The 16,955-nt window shown below is 37.4% G+C and overlaps 1 protein-coding gene across 1 annotated transcript; it reads right to left on the bottom strand.

The window, feature by feature from the left end:
* Window positions 1-3,522: 3,522 nt before the first annotated feature.
* On the bottom strand, window positions 3,523-15,106 carry LOC116713857 (coiled-coil domain-containing protein 172). Its single transcript, XM_032554139.1, has 8 exons — window positions 15,028-15,106; window positions 14,831-14,916; window positions 12,829-12,945; window positions 11,006-11,171; window positions 10,801-10,902; window positions 9,844-9,946; window positions 3,803-3,896; window positions 3,523-3,558 (listed from the first exon to the last, which is right to left on the bottom strand). The coding sequence occupies exons 1-8, from the start codon at window positions 15,104-15,106 to the stop codon at window positions 3,523-3,525; spliced, it is 783 nt and encodes a 260-aa protein (XP_032410030.1).
* Window positions 15,107-16,955: the final 1,849 nt, after the last annotated feature.

Here is a 16,955-nt window from a genome sequence, read left to right as displayed (position 1 = left end):
GTGAGTCCCAAGGATGTTGTTTTAAATTTGGGCTACCAGCAACTTAAAAACATTTTAAACTTTTTCCTCTCCAGAATCAAACATCACAGCTATTTTACAACCATCAAAGAACTTTAAGGTGACTCATTAACTGAATGTCCACAACATCTTTTAGATTTTCTTTATGCTAAATATTTTATTAGTAAGGCAGTTTTGCAAGGGTCAGTACAGCTTAATTCAGTAGCAGAAATAATCAAATAAGTAAAATCAATCATCTAGTCTATCTTTCCCTACTGCTGATACTGAGAACTAAAAAAAAGGGAACCTTTGAGAGAGACGGACGGAGTTTGGCGTTTCGATCCCCAGACCTGGCCTGATGATGAAGAAGATGTTGCAGCAGGAGGAAGATGTTGATCAGCGAAGGCAGGAATCTCTGTAGGTCTGATGAGCTTCTTCTCCGCATGGATGGTGAGGTCACACAGGACTTGGTGCTGGCAGGAAAAAAGGCACCAGTTCTTCTTCTTTGTCTTTGCCTTTGTCTTCATCTTTGTCTTTGGGGTCTGAACCCAGCCGATGAGAGAAGTGCGATTTGAAGCCACAGGTTGTAGGGCTGACGGGTTGGTCTCCATGAGCGGAACAGTCTTCAGCTCTGTGGCCCCGGCTCTTCTTCAGCTGCAGAGTTCTTTGTCCATCTCTTGGCTCGAAGCTGCCCGGAGGATCCAACAAAAGGTTCCTCTTTTGCACCCACCTTATATAGGGTTTATCCACCCTTTTGGTGCGTTTTCATTGGCTGTCTGCTTAGACAGATGACCTCACATCCATCACTGTCCTTCAGACATTATGTCCTGATGTCTGTGCTAATGTCTCAGAGTTGCTCAACCTCCTGTCCATTGCCTGCACAACCTTTCACCTACTCTCTAAATAAGGCGTTGATCATCTCTGCTCTCCTGTTAGTTCCTTGCCTTTCACCTTTCACCTACTCTCTACCTCCAACATATCAGTGATGTTTAATTGCAGTTACACCTTTTTACACCATTTCAAGTTCAATGTAAAAATCACATTTATATCACATTTATTTTCTTTAGCTTCTCTGATTTAGCATTCATTTTATAACCATCACTTATATCACATTTATTTTCTTCAGCTTCTCTGATTTATCATTCATTTATGATTTTATAACCATAACTTATTAATTATACTTATTATAATCTTAATGTGAGTTATTACAGATGTTTTTTCTGAAAAGAAACCAAGAATAATCCATGATTCTAATTATTTAATACTAAAGTTACAGTTACTTGTTTTTCTTGTAAGTGTTCCCACAAATATACGTGTAAATATTATTACAAGTAAACCAATATTAATATAAGTATTTTACTTTGAATCTTATCAAATTACCAAAATGTTTAGATTTAATTCTTTAAAACTTTCATGCTTTAAAATAAGGAATAGTCTCAGCTATTTTTATAAATCTGCAGGCTGGAAACTTCCTCTTTTTCCAGGAAACCTGCTTTTCCTGTTTCATGACTCTCTCTGTCTGACTATGATTTCTTATGATTAGATAGAAAAAAGTAGAATTAAAGCAAAGTTTGCTTTAGACAAAAACAACACACACAACCAGATTTATTTTATTGACACCTAAGTCTACTGCTGGGCCTAGATGTCACTTGAGTGATTCATTTTAAAGATAACTTTATTTATTATTACTGTTAAACTAAAATCTCCAGCATGGGGAAGTGGGATGAGCTCGGATTTTCTTGACAGACAAGATTTGTCGTGAATTGGCACTATCTAAATAAAATTGAATTAAATTGAAGTTGAAGTCTGGGGTTGACTGATATAACAACATACTCAGTACTTAAAAGAATTTCTCTGATTCAAATATATACATTGTATATACATGGACATGTACTGATATTTGGATAAATGTTCCTTTAAAAGGTTGAATAGAAGCTCTCAAAGCTCTATTTAACTTTTGTCTGTGGCAGACAAACTTCCGGGCTCACATTCTGACTGGGTGTTTGATCACTAATTCTTGCAGAAATGCTAAAGTTCATGTAAATGATCTGGCTTTCTGGCATGACCCCAGCTTTCAAATATGGTTTATTAACCAAACTTCAACATCCAATAATTGATAATTAGTCAAGAAGTTAAAGGACAACCCAAGAAGCACCAAAAACTCAACTCTCTCATCAAATGAAAGATGCTGGAACACCAATGCTCCTGTCTATTGAGGAAAGTTTTACATCAACATAAATGAGCCCGCTACAACACACACCTTGTACTATAACTAATATTTGCAGCTTTCACAGCCAATAGCCAACACGTTTACGGGGAAAATGTTTAAGGATTAGACGAGGCCAAGGTTGAGTTATTTAGCCACAATAATGAGAAGAATATAGAGTCAAAGTGAGACTTTCAAACCTCAGAGCATTGTGGCTGCTGTTAAACATGGAGGTGGTAGTGCCATGCTAGTGGTCAGTTACACAAAATGTGTGGTAATAACGATAATTAAGAGGACTTCCCCAAATTCTTTAACTTAACAACAAATTCACAGCCAGGCAGTTGACACTTGGACATTGGGTGTTCCAACTGGACCTTGATCCCAGACACATTAAATAGTGTCTAGAAATTTAGATAGGAACAGAGTTCAAATGTTCAGACAGAAAAATTATAGAAATGACATTTAATCAAGGGTGTATGTTCTTATCTGGCCTACAGGATAGGTATGTATGTGACTGAAATTCTGCACTAAAAGTAAACTTGAATATCTAAAAGCTAGTGTGAGCTTAAATACTATTATAATAACTTCATTATATATACATAATACATTTTTTTAGGAAAAATATTGCACAAACACTTGAATGTCCTTAACTTTATCATTTGACAACTCTAAATTACTGTGTGACTTCTTCTCTATTTTTAAGTTACAGTTGAACCAAAATGTTGTGTACAGAACTCATCCCAGACTAAAAACTACACGACATCAGGATATTTGTGGCTATGATTTTTAAAATAAATACAAAAAGTCGAATGTGATAAAAACACGAGTCCTGGTAATAAACCACCTTACAGGGACATGGCAGCAGCTCTCCAGCGTTTGAGACATATTACTGCAGTACCACTCTTTGTACACGAGAGGGCAGTGTAAACTAATTGTTTTTCTTATCCTCCTTACTACAGTATGCTATTTTGAAATCGTGACATTTACCTGAAAAGTTTAATTTTTAGGACATTTTTTAACAACTATGCATCTGAAAATACTTTAAACATAAAACATACAAAAAAATAAACAGAAATATATTAAAATTATCATTTTATTGTCATTTTCTTCTCAACAGTCAGCAACTTCATTTAAACAAACTTCATGTATAGAATTAAGTTAATAAATGTTAACAAATAACGACTGACAATGCTGTCAAAAACTAGAAATTATAGTAGAATTAGATAATAAATCATTAAATAAAGTATAACTAAGTATTATTGCAACATAACCAGTAATGCTGATGGAAAATGTAAACATCCTGAATTGGGGGGCTAATCCTAATGCTGCTCACTTTCCTGGCTGCTCTTCAGTTTCTGTAAATAAAAAAAGCACAAATGAATATGTATTTAGACTGTACTGGATCTCCCAGATTGATGCTTCATTGTTCTGAACCCTTTCCTGTAATACTCAACATAAATACCAATGATCATCTGCCTCACTGACCTGCCATTTGGATACCTGACTCAAGATGTCTCATCCTTTGTACATGGATGATAGTTGTACCAACCCAGTCTTATTGGTCTAAGTAAAACCCTGGTTTATGACAGGTTTACTCACTGCCTGGAGGAGCTGCACCTCGGAGCTCAGGGACCGCCGCAGTTGTTCAAGGTCTTCATTTTTCTGCAGCTCCAGCTCCAGCTCCTTCCTCAGGCTGATAAAAAAGAGAGAAGACCCTTAAATGGAGCTTCTGTATCTGAATGTGGAGTTCAAAACCATTCATGTTTTTCTATATATTTGATGATTTTGTTGCTTCACTTCGTATAGTTTCCAATGCTAGTTATCACTTTTTTTGGTCTCTTACCAAAAGAGGCATCCTGATAAAACTTTTTCCACTTCTGATATGATACCGATATCGCAGCCTTGAATATCGACCGACACTGATATTGATACCATACAATATCAGGACAGATCAAACATACTTCTATTACTTATTTTGTAGTGTTGAATGCCAGGAAAGGTTTAATCAAGTGATGATATTTAGAGAATAGTCAACAACAATAGCTATGAGAACAGTTGAGCCATTTATTATTATCCAATAGGTCTGCAGGGTGCTAGTGCTGGTGGATAGACATGATGGGTAGAACTAAATGCCGGGGCAGACTAAATGCTAGGGTGGAGTGCTTTAAATTGCATACTTACATCAGATATTTTAGATGTAGGCCAATATAATCCGATACTCATTTTAGGCTGATATTGGACTATTTCTGATATCAATATTGGATTGGGATGCTGTATATAATATACTGTATATACTGTAGTTTCCACTGCTGGCCATAGCACAAAAAGTCTCAACTCAATATTTTCTCTAAACCTTTAGCTTAGGCTATGCATCAGGTGTTATTTGAGCTCTTTTAGATGTATTGATCTGGCTATTGAAAAGTTGTGAGTTCAGGTGCAGCTTCTTTCCCCTCCTATACGTTCATGCGCTCTCGGGCAAGGCATCTAACCCCAAGTTGCCTAGTAAGTCTGGAAATTATTGTGCATTTCTGAGTGCAACTAGGTCAACGTGACTCTAGTGTAAATGAGTGTAAGTTCAGTCTTTTTATGATCTTATTATTTTGTTTCCTCAGAGGTTTCTGAGATATTGAACTGAAGAAAAATCTCATTATATGAAGTCAGCTTGAGGTCAGTTTACTCCTTAGCCAATTTGTACCTCCATCTTATATTTGTGTGTTACCAATTCCTATAAACCATAGTGTATCTGATAGATATTATTTATTGTAATCAGACATAAAAATTTCCTCATGGTCACCTTCTAGGGAGGGGGTGGGCAATCCTGGTCCTTGAGGGCAACTCTTAGATGTCTCCCTGGTCCAACACACTTCAATCAAATAACTGAATCACCTCCTAAGTGCAGTCAAGCTCTCCAGACTCCTGCCAATGACCTCATTATTTGACTCGGGTGTCTTGAAGTAGAGACACATCAAAAAGTTGCAGGACCCCGGCCCTACAGGCCTGGAGTTACTCACCCCTGTTCTAGAGGAACTAAATCAGCAAATGTGTTTCTATTTCCCATAAAAGCCAAAAATCACCTCAAGTGAGCATAATATATATATATATATATGTATATACTGTATATATATATATATATATTATATTTTTATTTTTTTGCAAAATTGAGGGAGATGTTTTGAAGTTTACCATTTCCAACAATTGTTTCTGATACGATACGACAAAATAAACATTGATGGAAACAAGCTAGAAATGGTGAGGAAGGGTTGAAAGATGTTTAACTGAACAAGAGAAACAATGTGAGCAGTGTGTTCATTTCTCACAGTGTCAAAAAGTAGATACAATATCTGTAAATATTATCAGTCCAAATTTTCAGATCGCTGCATTTCTATTTGTGGCACCGAAAAATGTGAAAAACTACAATTGGCTTTCGGTCAACAATAAATCGTTAGCTTCGCAGCATAATTACCTGAGTCATATTTTAACAAGAAAAATACATGAATGAAATATGAGCAAAATTATGGATTCTGTAATGTGTAGGGAGATAGAGGCAATTATCCTATGAGGTTAAATAAATCTAAATCTAAAAATATTTTAACCTAGTTTTAGTTAAACAGCTGACACTCTTAAAAATAAAAGCTTTAATCGCCCCAAAATGAAGACAATGTTCAGGTTCATGAGACATCATGAACCTTATCATGAGCCAATAACATTCTTTGTGAGAAAGAATGATAGAAACGATTCTCCACACAAAGGTTCAGGTTCAGTTTTTGCGGCTGCACACAATAACTCTAAGCGCAGATAAAAGCGTGTTTTTCCTCAGATCAGTTGGTCTCTAGAGAGACATTGGACTCCTGAATGCTTCTCGCTGGTATGAGAGGGATCCACACTCACGAGACGAACACCGGCCACCTCTTTCTGCTTTTATTGGAAGTTAATGAAACAATAAAGCAGCCACGCTTAGATTGCGTTTCTCGCCTTGCGAGAACCTACAACGCTGTTTACTTTATACATCTCAGTGGAAGTTAGAAATCCAATTTTTTTTCAAGGTGAGAGTGGCTCCTCTGTAATGTTAAATCAAAACACACAGGAGTGTTTTTGATGCTGGTTTAATCACGTTAGTGCTTCTAGCGGAGCCTTCTTGTACTTTAACAGTAATATTTCCGTAATGAAACTCTGATGAAGCTCAGATGGTCAAACTGATTCTGTCCCGTTCTGCACACCAAACACTTTTTAAACGACTGTAGCACTCATTCAGATTGACATGCATTCAATTTCCTCCAGTCGATGACCAAAGGGTTATATATGTGTTTTAAAGAGACAGGGCTCTGGCTGAAGGCAGGATTGATGGTTTTGCTTCAGGAAGCATGATCACTACGATAAGTGTGAGGAAGCTCCACCCCCTTCCATCAGAAAGGAACATCCTCAGAACTTCCTGAAGCTCCAAAGCCCAAGGGGGTACGATGATGTGTTTAATGAGGCTGATGGATGGAGGGGACATGCTACACACATGCAGGCTTTACTGCAGCGCCACCAGCAGGTGGAAAAGCTTCGCAGAGAGAGGAAAAGCTTCGTGGTTTAAAACCTCCAGACTCCAGAGAAACAAATAGAATCACTGAAGAATTTCACAGTTTGTTTGGAAATAAAGTACAAGAATTCATCAGAGATATTTCTAGATTGGGATCTGGAAAACCAGAAACTACAAGGAAAAACACAAGGAAAGAGGAGAGGAAAGATGTGACAAGAAAGGGAAGAAGGAAGGACACAAGGAAGGGAAAACAAACACAAAGAAGCAAAGAAAGAAAGGACAGAAGGGAGAGTGAAAGTGTAGAAACGGAAAAGGATACAAGGAAAAAAAGAAGCAAGCAAGAAACACAAAGAATGAAAAGAAGCAGGGCACAGAGAAGAAAAAAGAAAGAGTGAATGAAATGTAGTCTCAAAGTGGAAATGAAATAAAGGAAGGACAAAGAGAAGGTCACAAAGAGAGAAATAAGAGGGAAAAAACAGGAAAAAGAAAGGACACAAGGGAAGCAAAAAGGAAGGAAAGACAGAAAAATGAGATGGTACAGAAGTTAAAGGAATAAAATGAGGCAGAAGAAGCAAAAAGGTCAAACTTTAATTCCATTGTAGAGCTTCTTGCACCCTACAGCCACAGCCAGCACCACGCATGTGCGAGCTAAGCAGTTGCTTAGGGCCCAACTCCCCCAGGAGACCCCCGAGAGATTCGTTTAATTTTAATTTGTAATGATTTTTGGACAATTTGGCACACTTAACACTGCTGTTCCAATTTAAAAAAAAAAAAAAAAGTTAAAACAAACACTGGAAATTCAGTATTTGCAGATCTGACTTTCAAACCTTTAAATTAATGAGTCGGTTAAATACTGCTTTGCATTTCAAAATGCTAATTAATTCTTGAAATGTAAATATGCATGTAGTTGTGTTTCTTGGAGGAATGGTGCCCTGCATAAGTCCCTCCTCCTGCTGCACGCCAACCAATGAAAATACAACCAATTATCTGATTTTTTTTTTTTTTAGCAGAAAGCTATGGAAGCCTGTTTCCGCCACTCTGGTAAAAAAATAAATAAATAAAAAATTCTCAAAATTTTGAGATACTATCTCGAAATAATGAGATACTTTCAAGATCCAGGGTAAAGAGGGCATCCTCTCTCGATCCGCGTTTCCCCATCCTACACGGTTCCTCCTGCGTCTCCACACCGCCCCGCGCATTCTAACTGTCCAAAGAAGAAAAAGAAATTGGTAGAAAGATTTATTGTTTTGGGCAAATGTCTGGTGTGATGACGGGAGGTTTTTGTAAAATTATTTTTTTGACCACTTTTTCAACTTGAAACATCAGATTAAGTTAACTTTCGTTTTCATCTAAGTTGTAAGCGATTTTTAGTAATTATTTTGTCGATATTTTAACAAGAAATACAGCATTTTTTTTTCAACAATCAAGTCAGAAATGCGTTCAAGAATCAAACCACCTGTTACCACCCACAGCCTTTGTTGGAAGGGTTCAGTTTTGGAACCTAGAATATCGCTACAGTACAGTGTGTGTGTCCGATGAGAGCGCATTTGCAAAAAATGTGACAACTTCACTGAAACACACGTGCACTGCAGAGTCGCGAGGAGACGCAGGAGGAACTGTATCTGATGATGGGGAAATGCAGAACGAGAGGGGAGCCCTCTTTATCCTGGGTCTTGATACTATCTCGAAATAATGAGGTAATTTATTTTTTTATACCAGAGTGGCGGAAACAGGCCTCCATAGAAAGCAGATACTGTAGTCTAAAAAAAATGATTCCACTACACATGAATACAAGTAGGAGCAAACAGATCAGATCAATTTTATTTTCCCCGCCCATTTCTGATGCCGCCCTGGGCAGTTGCCCATATCAAAAACCACCATTGTATGTACATTTTTAAAAAAAAAGTTTTATTGCCTCAATCCAAATATTTCTGAAGATTCTCAGTTTTCCATGTTTTTATATTCAGGAAGATTTAAAGGAAGCATTTTGTTCCAAAGGTTCATTTAGAAATGTCCGTCTTCGTTCATTACTTATGGAAATTGTGCGACAGTCACTCCTCATCCTCTTCCAGCCAGCGTAATTTGTACATGTGATCTCATACATATCAACATGCACAACACAGGCAACGCAGCACAAGGAAATTGAAAATGTTCAACTTTTGTTGCTGTCTGCTGTTGCAGAAAATTTTTACCTTTCGTTGTTGTTTGTTGCTCCTGTAACAAACTGCTGTGAAATAGGCAACCCTATTTTAACTCAAAATAGTAGTTTGATTAATCTGTGTTATGTAATATTCACGCATCAAACTTTTCAGATCAATCTCATGCGTCGACACGTTAAAGCTTACAGCCCTAGTTGTAAAACGACGTAAAAAAGAACCGTTAGGAGGAAAGAACAAGAACATTTTACTTCAGTGCGACAAAATTTCACTGATTCTTTTGTAGTGCATAAAATAAAAGAACCTTTGGAAAGAAGTTGACAGCCTGGAGTTAGATTTCCGTCAAGCCAACAGATGACGTGCTATTCCACTAAAACCAAGCCGTATTTCTTTGCCACTCCATTTCCCTTTAATAACCTCCCGGCATCAATCACATGGAGCTCTCATCCATCTTCCCTCCGCTTCTCAACTGATTGAAACACACGCCAACGCAGATCAAAGCCCTAATTAAGCCAAATATCCCAAATGCTGTTATTTACACTTCCAGAGTGGAATACCGGCCAGGAAAGTCACAAATACACAACTGCTTCATTCAGCACCTTGATTCAAATCTTCTGTTTTTAATAACAGCTTTTCGGTCCGAGGCATGGTTCCTTTTGTTTGGATTATTGCAGCCTTCAAACCACATTGAATGGGGTGCTGTGGTGGCGCAGGGGCAAAGGACGACCCACTTATTGAGGCCTTAGTCCTCGTGGCGGTAGTCGCAAGTTCGACTCCGGGCCTGCCGACATTTGCCGCATGTCTCTCCCGTCTCTCATTTCCCTCTTTCCTGTTGAACTACTTTCAAATAAAGGCCACTAGAACCTTAAAAAAAACCACATTGAATCTTTAGCTAACTAGCCTTCCAAAGCTGCTAAAGGGAAAAAGCAGTTTTCCTTCTTTTTCTTGGATCAAGCGCTCACCTCAGACAGGTGCTGTCGGTGAGGTGCTTCTGACTAACGAACTCAACCTCTGACCGCAGAGAGTTGGTCTGTGCTCGGGCCTCCTTCGTCTGCCGATCCAGGTCTGCTGTCAGAAGAAATGCATCAAGTTTTACATTTTTTTTCCTCACAGAACAAATACAAAAGGTGAAGAGTTGGCTAAAGACACTGTAAGACCTTTTGTGTGTTTAGTGCTTACACTGCAAAAACACAAAATCTTACCAAGTGTTTTGGTTTCTTCTGCAAATGTCTATTTAACATGGAAATAAGAAAAAACTAACTTACAAGTAACTTTCAGGAAGAGACAAGAGCCTTTGTTAAGCAAATAATTCCTTAAAATTTATGTGGAAAAATACTGGTTCCACTGGCAGATTTTTTCACTTATAATAAGATATTTTTCCATTTTTCCCATGCTAGAATCCACCAAAGGAACTCAAGATTTTTCATTAATATTAAGGAATTATTGACTTATATTATTTGTGTACTAAGATATTTTCTCTAGAAACTAGGCAAAATACTTTTGTGTTTTTAAAGTATACAAAAAAATTCTAATGTTAATAAATGTCAGGCTATTAAGGATTAACTGAGTATTTTTGCCCATTGAACTTTGTAGCATATTACTACAAAAACAAACTTTCAGACATGTTATTGGAATCAAATTCAAAATCTGGAAAGAGTGGCATGCTTTTAAATTCAACCTCTGTGAGTTAACTATCACTGTACTTCACTTTCTTCTAGTTTTAACCATCTAAGTAGGCCTGTCACAATAATCAACCTTTCTTGATGATAAATCATAATATTGTTGTTGTTTAATTATAATGGCATATTAATGGCGTTAACAGTCATCACATGAAGACTCCACTATTCAGTGTAGCTAAGTGACCTGCGTGGTTAGCCATAGTAAAATGTTAGCTAGCGGCTAACTGGGGTTGAGTTGACCTCTCTGGAGGTTCTTCAGCTCCTGCAGTTCCAGCAGCAGCCGGCGCCGTTCCTTAACTGTGGAGCTCATGTGGCTGTTCCTGCTTTTCATGTCATCCATCTCTGATACCAGAGAGAGACAGAGAGCATAATGAAAAGCTCTGGAAGTCATAACGAAATGACTTAAAATAAATGCCTTGAATAGGAACAAAGCAGTTTTTATGACCTTTGAGTAAAGTTTCAGCCTCCCTGCGCAGGGCCAGGATCTCAGCGTGAGTCTGGCTCTCCAACACGGCTGCGCTGTTCCCTGTCAGGCTGAAGTCAGTGTTGAATTTGGTGATCGCCTGGAGGAACTGATGCTCTTCTTCTTTAGATTCCTTCTTGATCTTGGCCTGGCAGGAAAACAACTGTGTGACGTTCTCTCAACAAACACAAGGACAAATAAGCAAAACTTGTCTTAGACCCCGTTTCCTTTCAGAGCTCATCATACTATAGAAATGATATTCTAATATAATCTTCTCAAAATAAATACATATATGGATTTGGAACAAAAACTATTACTTCTCATTTGTTCATTTGGTTCTACATCCATATGCATTTCGTAGAAAACAGCAGCACAATCATCCAGCTACTTTAACTCGAAAGCAGACTTGTTGGCTCTGATAATCATGCTAAACCTTTTATATGTATTGATATGATTTTCAGATCATATATCCCCACAAAAATCTGACTATTTTTTCATGACAATAAAATGTACAATGCTTAGTTTATTACACATGAAAAATATAGATATTTCTTTAAAAAATAATTTTAAAAACGTTTCCGTTATGGATGCACCGATCGCCGATCTTTAAAAAGCCTGACCTGCCAATTCCAGTTTTGGCCAATACCAATATTGGCAGCGGCTAAGTTGGCAACAGTAGGGTGACTATTGATAACAGCCATGGAGGCGTGGACTCTGTTATAGTTTTAAATGACTGGATCTGATTTTGGCCGAGACATATGAAGTGCTCTAGCTCGATAGTGAAGGAAGCTCTGCTACATAGCGTAGCTTGGACCTGTGTCCAACTCTGAATACAGAAGTTCAGAGTTGGACAACATCTTTACCAATCACACAATGGCTTACACTTTCCTGGGTTGTTTTTACTTTAATTCTTCAATACGTGGAAGTATGGTCAACACAGACCAAAGGCTTTCTCTGCTGCCACTGCTAAAACTACAGGCACACTATAATTTACATATAAAACAGCGCAGAAAAAATAACGTTATCGTTCATAGCTTCTCCTTCTGTTTGCTGATTGGCCTGGTTGAAATTCATCAAGTTGAGCTCATTGGGGGAAATCCCAGATGGAGAATTGAAGGGAGATGAGAATTGAACAGAGTTGCATAGAGAAGTGATTTCTCATGTTTTTACATAACGAAAACCAGCTGTTTTACCAGGAATTTATGGAAATTTTTTTGCCATTATATCAGGCTCCTTTGCAGTGAAAGTTGCTCCCATTCTGTGAGGTTCCTGGCCTCTATAGATATTTTGATAGAGTGGTTTTGTTTAACCTCAGCTGCCTCTGAAGTTCTGCTGCAACACGTTTAGCTTTTGGTTTGATCCTTTTAGGAACGTTACCTTTTGATAACTGCTGTTATCTAAGGATCTCTTTAGACATAATTTTCCCAAATGACACTAAACAAATCAACTGAATTTAACTATATTGTACAATATGTTTTTTTTGTCCTCTGTGGCCAAGCGGTGACAATTTGTTACCAATTTCACTGTTGTGTCTTTGTGCAGCAACAATAGAAATGTGCAAGTATAAGTTTGCATGAAATGGCATGAACTGTGACAAGACTGATCGGAGATGTATGTAATTTTAGTTGGTTGTTTAATTTTGTACACCAAAAGCGACTGCTAATTTTACCATTTGACGTTTAAAAAATTTACACGCTTTTGAACCAGCAACACTTACTGCTGCCTGGAAACACGCTACACACGCTACATGATCACATGACATGAAACCAGAGAGATGGGCGATGTTTATTCAGGCTTCAACCCACCAGACGACTATTGAGGTGACTCTGCTGACAAAGCTGCTCCTCAATTTGCTTCAATGCCTGGTCTTCGCATTTTCTCATCATATCACACTGCAGAGTCATGGTGGACAACTGCTCAGCCTGGAGAGCAAATAGATAATTGAAAAGTCAGGGTACAGAATTTGAGACATGTGTTGAAAGCCATTAGAGATATGACAGATATGTTCATCATCGCACAGGGAGATGGAGTGGACAGCTGTCACGACCACATATTACATACAGCTGAAACCAGAAGCTTACACAGGGAATAAAAAGACAGACACATTGTTTTGCTTTCTGTCTGAAGTTAAGTCATACCAAACTTTTCTCCTTTTAAGGTCAAGCAGAATTACCAAAATTATTTGTATTTGCTAAAAACTTGTAATGCACAGATCAGCTTTTTTCACTTCCGATACCAATATTTGAGGTTGTGTTGGCCGATACCGATCCGATACAGAAAAACAGCTGAATCCATCTACATTTTTTTAAAACACATACTGTACATAAATGTCCTGAATTAGAAATTTATTTAATAACTGCACCAGTACAGCACATTTAAAATACACTAATAGAGTCACAATGTTGGTCAAACATAAAAACAACTTTAATTTGTTCAGTCAGCACAATTAGAACTACTTCTAATGTTGTCCATTAGAAGTAGTCCATTGTCCATTGTCCAGTAGTCCATAAATAATAAAGAAACTGAACCTGACAAAACAACAGGTTGATTAACTTGGCCAAACATGCAAAAATACACTGCAACAACCCTTCTTTCAGATGGTTCAGAAAGTACAACTAGGAATTCTGCAAGCAATGTAAAATAAATTATACAGCATGACATCACTCAGAGAACAAAACCGAATTGAGCATAAGAGTATAAAATGTCAATAAAATACAACTAAGTCACAAAGTGTGTTAAAGTTCAAGACCTACAAACACTTTTAGAAAGCATCGAGCACATTGTTGCATCCCTGAAGGAAAAAACAAAAGCTGACTTATCATAGAAGTTAATATTCAGTTTTTTGGCTCCTATGTGATACTGGAAAAGTACACAGATCATTTTCAGGGAGCAAAGTCGGCACCAAAGTTTTCTAAACAGTATAATTACAGCTTTCAAAACCCGTAAGGCGTCACACCGCGAGAGCTGTAAACACACTAGAGTAAACACAGCATGTATATTTGAAAGATGTAAACACTTTCTATATTCCATCTCCAGGAGAAAGTAAATGCATCCCTGTTGGGTTTTCTTTTTTAAAATGATGCTGTATGCTGATGATGCTATTTCTGTGCATTCAGCCTCATGGACTAATCTAACCCACAACCACAGATAATATCTTCATTAAACTTTACAGGTTAGAGATATTTCTGCAGGGTCAAAGTGTCTCCCTATAGCATCATACTTCACACGTGCTGAGAGGTTTTACTAATGTTATCCGGTGGAAATTAGCCATTGATTTGAGAGCAGCACACGCAATCAATTGCTGATTAAACAAATGGCGGATATTGACGGTTTTAAATCAAAAGGCAAATCAGCTCATCAGCATGCCAATATGCAGCTCTTCATCTCCTGTGTAAATACCATTGCTGAGTCAGATTTAAACAGATACCACAGATGCTCTGTATGTTTAAACATTGTTTCATTTTCTCTTTATATTTTACCAAAAAATCTAAGAAAAATACAAGTTATGTAAAACAAATATTACTGATGTTACTGAAAAATCTTTGCTTAATTATATGGTACCTTCATGATGCAAAATCCAAAAAATAAAACCTATTTACGAGACGAAATCAGACTAAATCAGAAAAGGCTATTCTTAAAAAACAGAGAATATCAAATAATAATAAAAAACATTCCAACATAATTTTTAACACTGACATATAAGTTAAATATAATCCAACAAAATTAATTCCCTAAAATGCTAGATACTGTATGGAGAAGGTTTTAAAAAAACGAGCTAATTAGCCCAATAAAATGTTAACACATTACCTTTTTATCAAGTTCATCTGTGATCTGCTTATATTTTTCGGTTTCACTCTTAATCTTCTCATTGTATCGGATAATTTCCACTTTTACTGGAGTGAAAAAGTTATAATTAGCAGCTAACAAAAACAACTGTTGCAAATAAAAGTTTGTGTGTAGCTGCTAGCTTTAACCAAATAAGCTAGTTAGCTAGGATGTCATACCGTCTTTGAGTTTTTGTGTCTGTTCCGACTGCTGATATTCAGCCTGGAGAATTTGTTGGAAGAGTGAGTCTAAACTCATATTGACAAGTAGCTTACAATTATTATTTTTTTCAACTGTATAAAATCTTTTGTGTTAAGCTAGTCGGAGCACAAAAGACTTTTCCTCTGCGAGTATCTAGCCCAGTAGTTCCCAAAGTGTGGGGCACGCCCCCTAGGGGGGAGAGGGGGGCACAGATCCATTGCACGGTGGCGGCGTAAGAGGTATGGATGAATGAAAAAGAAAAAAAACAACAGTTACACAAAAGTGTTTTATTGTAAAGATGGTTTGTAGTTTGTTTTGTTGCAACCTGAAGTGTGAAATGTACGGAGCCCCCTAGGGGACATGGGGATTTTTTCTTTTGCGTTACCTCGCAAAACTTTTGCGTTCCCTCGCAATACTGTACTGGTCAGTTATGCAGCATAATTTAATACTGTAGCCTAAGCCTTTCTTACTTTATGCTTTAATATATACGGAGCCCTCTAGGGGACATGGGAAATTTTTTTTCTTTTGCGTTACCTCGCAATACTTTTGCGTTACCTCGCAATACTTTTTGCGTTACCTCGCAAAAACTTTTGCGTTCCCTCGCAATACTTTTGCGTTACCTCGCAATACTGTACTGGTCAGTTATGCAGCATAATTGAATACTGTAAGCCTTTCTTATGGTGGGCGCCGTACTTTCTGCTTTAATATAAGGTTATGTGAGGTATTTCCATGAATGTTAGTATCTTTTTGTGAAATATCTGAAGTTTTATATCTTTCTTTAGGGTAGAAAGGCACCACAAACCTACGATATAAACAGAAACTTTCCGTAAGTAGGAAAGAAATAAAAAATACATCCTAATTTGGACTATTTCTGAGTTATTATCGAGGGTAATAAATCATCTGACAGTTTTGATTGTGTCTCTGTTGTGTTCGTAGTCTGAATGGTTTAAAGAGCTGCTTTCAGTGCCGCTCCATCTTCGCCTTAACAGACATAAACATACAGTAAAAAATAAATCGATTTTCAATCAGTGTTTTGCACCAAACAGTTAATAATAATAAACAACTTTTCACTGAGGCTCTGTAAGAGCCATATGAATGAAATAAGTAATTATTGATATGACAGGAGCAGCGGATTTGACACTTAGGTGTGTCGAGGAGGGAGTGACGTCACCAGGTATGAATGGGAAGGATACTGGCTTTGTGTGTATTAGGAAGCGGTGAGCGGGGCGGTCAGTCCTTGCAAAGTTTGGAGCCTGATCATCAAAATGGAATAAATCGATAATTGTGACAGAACAAAGAAAGAAGTGGTTTGGAGTTGATTGATACACGGACAGATGCGATTCCCCGAGTTACCCTAGTGCGGCCCTTTACCATCATTTGTTTGTCGTGTTTTTAATAATAAAAACTTGTTAATAGTAAAAACTGTTTGGTGCAAAAAACAGATTGAAAATCGATTTATTACTGCATGTTTATGTCTATTAAGGCTAAGATGGAGCGGCACTGAAAGCAGCTCTTTAAACCATTCAGACTACGAACACAACAGAGACACAATCAAAACTGTCAGATGATTTATTACCCGCGATAATAACTCAGAAATAGTCCAAATTATAATGTGTTTTTATTTCTTTCCTACTTACGGAAAGTTTCTGTTTATATCGTAGGTTTGTGGTGCCTTTCTATCCTAAAGAAAGATATAAAACTTCAGATATTTCACAAAAAGATACTAACATTCATGGAAAAACCTCACATAACCTTATATTAAAGCAGAAAATACGGCGCCCACCGTAAGAAAGGCTTGCAGTATTCAATTATGCTGCATCACTGACCAGTACAGTATTGCGAGGGAACGCAAAAGTTTTGCGAGGTAACGCAAAAGTATTGCGAGGGAACGCAAAAGTATTGCGAG

Source organism: Xiphophorus hellerii, chromosome 22, assembly GCF_003331165.1.
Source record: "Xiphophorus hellerii strain 12219 chromosome 22, Xiphophorus_hellerii-4.1, whole genome shotgun sequence".
NCBI lineage: Eukaryota > Metazoa > Chordata > Actinopteri > Cyprinodontiformes > Poeciliidae > Xiphophorus > Xiphophorus hellerii.
Note: the sequence above shows the minus strand (reverse complement) of the source record. Positions and strands in the feature narration are given on the sequence as shown.

Bases quoted from the DNA above. Each gene is read 5' to 3' on its own strand.
- LOC116713857 (XM_032554139.1), bottom strand. From the start codon at position 15,106: ATGAGTTTAGACTCACTCTTCCAACAAATTCTCCAGGCTGAATATCAG. The intron at 10,903-11,005 runs GTCATAAAAACT...CTCTGGTATCAG, and splicing joins GGCTGAAACTTTACTCAAAG to AGATGGATGACATGAAAAGC. The intron at 3,897-9,843 runs GTGAGCGCTTGA...CTTTTTTATCAG, and splicing joins ACCGACAGCACCTGTCTGAG to CCTGAGGAAGGAGCTGGAGC.